The 5,949-nt window shown below is 54.5% G+C and overlaps 1 protein-coding gene across 1 annotated transcript in view; it reads right to left on the bottom strand.

Moving 5' to 3' along the window:
- Nucleotides 1–786: 786 nt before the first annotated feature.
- Nucleotides 787–5,949, bottom strand: part of CDX1 (caudal type homeobox 1) — a 14,004-nt gene continuing 8,841 nt past the window's right edge. The window contains 2 exon segments of the mRNA XM_009635530.1: nt 787–993; nt 1,484–1,629. Coding sequence (XP_009633825.1) covers nt 787–993; nt 1,484–1,629 — 353 coding nt within the window.

Raw genomic sequence — 5,949 nt, forward strand, 5'->3', positions numbered from 1 at the left:
CTCCACTCCTTGTGCTCCAGGTGGAGGATGGCTGCAGCATTGCCTTTCCATAGCACAGCCAGGGGCACCAGGGCTGCCAGACACATCCCCATGCGGCTCCTTGTGGCTGCAGGAGCAGAGCTGGGGGTGCTGCCGGGGTGGCTGGAGGTGGGGATGTGCAGGGACATTTGCCAAAAGCGTGCTCCAGCTCACCAGCATCGTCACGGTTTGAAGGAGTCCCCCCCTCGGGTCCAGTGGCTGCGGGTCCTGCCTGGCTCCCACAGTCCATTTTGCTCTGCCTTCAGCACCCCCACTCCCGGTGCAGCAGATCCAGGAGACCAGCTCAGCGTAAATTTGTTTTGCCTTGAGTCCAGCCAGGTCTTTTTTGTAATTCAGTCTTGTTTGAACTGCCTCCAAAGCGCCAGGCAGCTGGGTCGCCAGGAGGACCGAAGGAAGCATCCTACCAGCTCCACCTGAAGCACCATAGGAAAGCGATCCTCCACCCCCACCCCTTCCTCCTGCTGACGTTAGGACCTTGCTTTGGGCTACAAATACCAGAGACCAGACTGGTGCATGTTTCCTACAGGAGAGCAATACTACCTAACCTATGGTTTTTACGTAGGAGAGAGCTCACCAGCCCCTTGGGAAGGTGCCGGTGCCCCCTTGCCAGCCTTGCTGGCCGTCCTGCTGGTTCGGCCGGGGAGCATCGTGTCTTTGGGAAGGGGCCGTCACTCTTCAGAGCACACGGACCGGCTGGGCTCTGCTGCATAGTGCTTATGTCTTGGTGTCTCTAGCTGGTGAAGGAGGTTAAGGCATGAATTCCTCCTTGATCATCAGCGGAGACGAGGAGACGAGGTTCGGGGCGCTGCTGCTGCAGAGGCCTCCGATGGGTCCCGGCGTGCCAACAGCTGGTGGGGTTGGCGTGGTGGTGCTGGTGGGCTGGCTTTGCTGCTGCATCTTCTTTTTGTTCACCTTCCTCTCCTTCGCTCTCCGATTTTGAAACCAGATTTTCACCTGCAGAAAGACAAAGGCAGTGATGAAGAGAAGGGGGCAGATGCAGCCAAGGATGACAACCTTTGGGGTCCCCCTGGGGCAGGTGGAGCATCCTGGAGTTTGGAAGAGAAGGCAGAGATCATAGAATCATAGAATGTTTTGGGTTGGAAGGGACCCCTAGAGGTCATCTAGTCCAACCCCCCTGCAGTAAGCAGGGACACTGCTAACTAGATCAGCTTGCTCAGACCCCCATGCAACCTGTCCTTGAATGTTTCCAGGGATGGGGCCTCCACTACCTCTCTGGGCAACCTGTTCCAGTGTTTTACCACCCTCATTGTAAAGAATTTCTTCCTTATATCTAGTCTAAACCTACTCTGTTTTAGTTTAAATCCATTACCCCTTGTCCTGACAAGGAGCAAGGTTGGACCACCGCTGCCTGTTTGGGCTGCAGCCCTTCCCAGCCCCATCTCCACCCAGGATATGGGTTTTCCTGGGCCAGCGCAGCACTGACCTGCCGTTCGGTGAGCCCGAGGGCAGTGGCCAGCTCGGCCTTGCGGCGGATGGTGATGTAGCGGCTGTAGTGAAACTCCTTCTCCAGCTCCAGGCGCTGGTGGTCTGTGTACACCACCCGGTACTTGTCTTTCGTCCTAGTCTTGCCTGGCAGAGAGAGCAGAGCAGGGGTCAGACTAGAGGGGACGGAAGGGAGGGGTGGGGGCATCACTGAGGACATGGAGGAGCAACACAGACACCCATGGAGAGCTTGGGGAAAAAAAGGCAATTCCCTGGGCATCAGTGGAAAAGAGAGCTCTGAGGGTCCTACCGGATTTAATGTCCATCCTGGGTAGCACTAGGGTGTTTCTCCGTGTTGGAAAGTACCTAGGCATTGGGGAAATTGCTTGGTGGAAAGAGCAGAAGGGATTCAGAGGCATCTCAAGAAGATGGACTACAAATCCCAGGTGCCGTGACACGCCATCCCCGAGAGGAGCAGAGCTGCAAGCCCTGTGGTGGGCTGAGGGCAGGCTGGCTGCAAAAATAGAGCCTGGGAGGGCTGAGGGGAGCTCGGGTCTTTGCAGGAAGCCCAAATCCAAGGTGCCATCACTCAAAGGTGCACATAACAGGACAGGGGAAAGAGGGAAAACCCAGGGATGACAGCATTTGTCTTCCACCAAGAGGGTTACTTTCCTCCTCCCAATACCGAGCTCAGATGGAGAGTAGCAGCTTATTCGTTTGGTGCAGTCTTTAAAGATGCACTGAAGAAAGCCCACATGGTGCACGAGCACTCCCAGGGACTGGATCCATGGGCTAGCCATGTTTGACCAAATCCAGCCCAAACCTCACGTTGGGAGCCCCCCAGGTATGGACAGAGCTTGGGGCCATCAAGCCCCACATCTCCACTGTGCATGGGAGCACCTGCCACTTTCTAGCAGAAAAATACAGTAAAAAATAGCCCAGCCACCTTCTCCATTAGCTCCTTCATTAGATTGCACGCTCGAAGGGCAAGCTGCACAGCGAGAGCCAAGGCTTGAGCTCCTCCTGGGCCCGGGGCTGCGAGAGTGTGGGTGGCACTTCGAGGTAGGGTGCCCATGCCCAACAGTTTGCTGACAAGTCCCTGGTGCTTCCATGGGCAGGGAATAAACACAGCTGTGAATATTTGCTTCTCCACCCGAAATAACAAAATCCTGTTCCAGGGCGTTGGGATTGACGGAGTTGTGCTTTCAGCAGCACTGTCCTTCTGACTGGGAACCCGGCCACTTGTTTGCCTGGCAGACACGTTGTCCCATCTTCTTCTGAATTTCTGCTGCTGAGACTGGTGCTGCCATGGGAAGGGGCAGGAGCAAGCCCGGAACAGCTCCATGGATTTCCCTGGGGCTGCCAGGGTGTACCAGCATGGACAAGATACTGCCCATCACTGCTGCAGATGTGCAGGGAGGGATTGCTAGTGACCTCGCTTGCAGCCTGGAAAGGGGATCTTTGTGTGCCTACCATCCTGTTCATCCATTCCCCCTAATGAGTCCTTGGCACATCCGTCAGTTTGGGCCAAATCTGATCGACATCTAGGCATCTCTGCAATATTAGCAAGTTCCGACCATCCTAGCAGAAGCAGGATTTTGGGTGGCACAGAGCAAAACTGTGCTTCAGAGACTCCAGAGTGGACTCAATCCTAATCAGACATCAGAGAACTTCCACACAGCAAAACCCCAACCCCCAGGCTGCAAATCTGTTTCTCAACCAACCCAGTTTTACTTTTAAGCGTGTCTCCCCCCTGCATCCCCATTGCAAGAAGATGGGGACTTTGCTAAGCCATCTCCGATGCTGAAAGATAAATGTAAAAGAGCATTGGAGGCAGGACAAAGGGATGCCAAAGGCAGCTGGTTTTCTACTAAATAAGCAAAAGCCAGCAAAGGTCCAGCCCCTGCCACTGGCCACCAAGCAAACCACGTGTGGAAGCTCATGAGTGTCCGTGCACCCCTGGGTGCCCGTGGGAGCCAGGGCGGACACAGGAGGCTTCTCACCCTGCTGGGACCTGACCCCAGCACTCCCAGGCACAAAAGCAGCAGTTTTTAACCACAATTCAAGTTAGCACCCCATTTCCACCACTATGTCACGCTTGGTGTCCTCCTGCCATTGCTCCTGGGAATAGGAGCTGGCACAGGCTCAGCACAACGGGAGCAGGATGATGCCAGGGGCTGGCTGGGCTGGCCGAGGGTCCCAGGAGGAGGGTAGGTGCACAGCAAGGCTGCAACACAGCCTGCCACTTTCTAGCAGAAAAATACAGTAAAAAATAGCCCAGCCACCTTCTCCATTAGCTCCTTCATTAGATTGCACGCTCGAAGGGCAAGCTGCACAGCGAGAGCCAAGGCTTGAGCTCCTCCTGGGCCCGGGGCTGCGAGAGTGTGGGTGGCACTTCGAGGTAGGGTGCCCATGCCCAACAGTTTGCTGACAAGTCCCTGGTGCTTCCATGGGCAGGGAATAAACACAGCTGTGAATATTTGCTTCTCCACCCGAAATAACAAAATCCTGTTCCAGGGCGTTGGGATTGACGGAGTTGTGCTTTCAGCAGCACTGTCCTTCTGACTGGGAACCCGGCCACTTGTTTGCCTGGCAGACACGTTGTCCCATCTTCTTCTGAATTTCTGCTGCTGAGACTGGTGCTGCCATGGGAAGGGGCAGGAGCAAGCCCGGAACAGCTCCATGGATTTCCCTGGGGCTGCCAGGGTGTACCAGCATGGACAAGATACTGCCCATCACTGCTGCAGATGTGCAGGGAGGGATTGCTAGTGACCTCGCTTGCAGCCTGGAAAGGGGATCTTTGTGTGCCTACCATCCTGTTCATCCATTCCCCCTAATGAGTCCTTGGCACATCCGTCAGTTTGGGCCAAATCTGATCGACATCTAGGCATCTCTGCAATATTAGCAAGTTCCGACCATCCTAGCAGAAGCCGGATTTTGGGTGGCACAGAGCAAAACTGTGCTTCAGAGACTCCAGAGTGGACTCAATCCTAATCAGACATCAGAGAACTTCCACACAGCAAAACCCCAACCCCCAGGCTGCAAATCTGTTTCTCAACCAACCCAGTTTTACTTTTAAGCGTGTCTCCCCCCTGCATCCCCATTGCAAGAAGATGGGGACTTTGCTAAGCCATCTCCGATGCTGAAAGATAAATGTAAAAGAGCATTGGAGGCAGGACAAAGGGATGCCAAAGGCAGCTGGTTTTCTACTAAATAAGCAAAAGCCAGCAAAGGTCCAGCCCCTGCCACTGGCCACCAAGCAAACCACGTGTGGAAGCTCATGAGTGTCCGTGCACCCCTGGGTGCCCGTGGGAGCCAGGGCGGACACAGGAGGCTTCTCACCCTGCTGGGACCTGACCCCAGCACTCCCAGGCACAAAAGCAGCAGTTTTTAACCACAATTCAAGTTAGCACCCCATTTCCACCACTATGTCACGCTTGGTGTCCTCCTGCCATTGCTCCTGGGAATAGGAGCTGGCACAGGCTCAGCACAACGGGAGCAGGATGATGCCAGGGGCTGGCTGGGCTGGCCGAGGGTCCCAGGAGGAGGGTAGGTGCACAGCAAGGCTGCAACACAGCGATGAGTAGGAGCCAAATCTCGCAGCTCCAGAGCCAGGCTTTAGCCACTAACGCATATTTGAGGGGTGTGATGAATTCATTCAGCACTTTAGAGAGCAGGGACCCCCCTCATCCCGGGGCTGTTTGGAAGCGAACACCTAATCCCTCCTCACCACTGCCGAGAGCAAACCTGCCTCTGGCCACACAGGGTGACTCTGCTGGTAAAAACAGGGTAAAAAAGGCAATTTGATTGAGCAAGATGTGTATGGAGACGTCTGCAGACATGTGGCAAGAGGGGTCTACAGCAGCATTCCTGGGCATTTGTCTCCTCTTTGGCACACACTGGCCATGGGGGCCCAAAGCAAAACCGATCGCAGCACAGCGAGGGGCTGGAGCGATGCCGGGGGCACACGGCCCATGTGGGACCCCATGCGCCCCCCTCCCTCTCCCACGGGACCCCTGCCCTTCCCATAGGGTCGCTGCTCTGCAGGTGAAGGTTCCTCGGCATGAGAAGGACTCCTGCATCCCAGCCCAGGAGGGACCTGTGCTGGATTTGCAAACACAGAGATTCCCAGGGAGTTACAGAATAAACCAGAGGTGCCGGCAGAGATTTATGCAGGGTTTAGCAGCTCTGTGAGAAGCTGGGCTCCCTCCGTCTGCTCCAGGCTCAGGAACTCCTACAAGGTTTTCCTTTTCTCATATAAATTCAACTTTTTAGCTTTTAGCTAATTTAGCTTTCTGAAGGATGATGACTTAAAAATTATCTTATTTGCAGTGTTGCTATTTGAATACTACTGCTTGGAGAAAAAACAGCTGGAAAGCAATGGAGCTGACAGATAAAGTGAAAAAAAAATAATGAAAGAATAAAGAAGTAAGGCGGTTTGTGAATACCACGTATGCCATGAATTTC

Source organism: Egretta garzetta, unplaced genomic scaffold, assembly GCF_000687185.1.
Source record: "Egretta garzetta isolate BGI_Z169 unplaced genomic scaffold, ASM68718v1 scaffold270, whole genome shotgun sequence".
Taxonomy (NCBI): domain Eukaryota; kingdom Metazoa; phylum Chordata; class Aves; order Pelecaniformes; family Ardeidae; genus Egretta; species Egretta garzetta.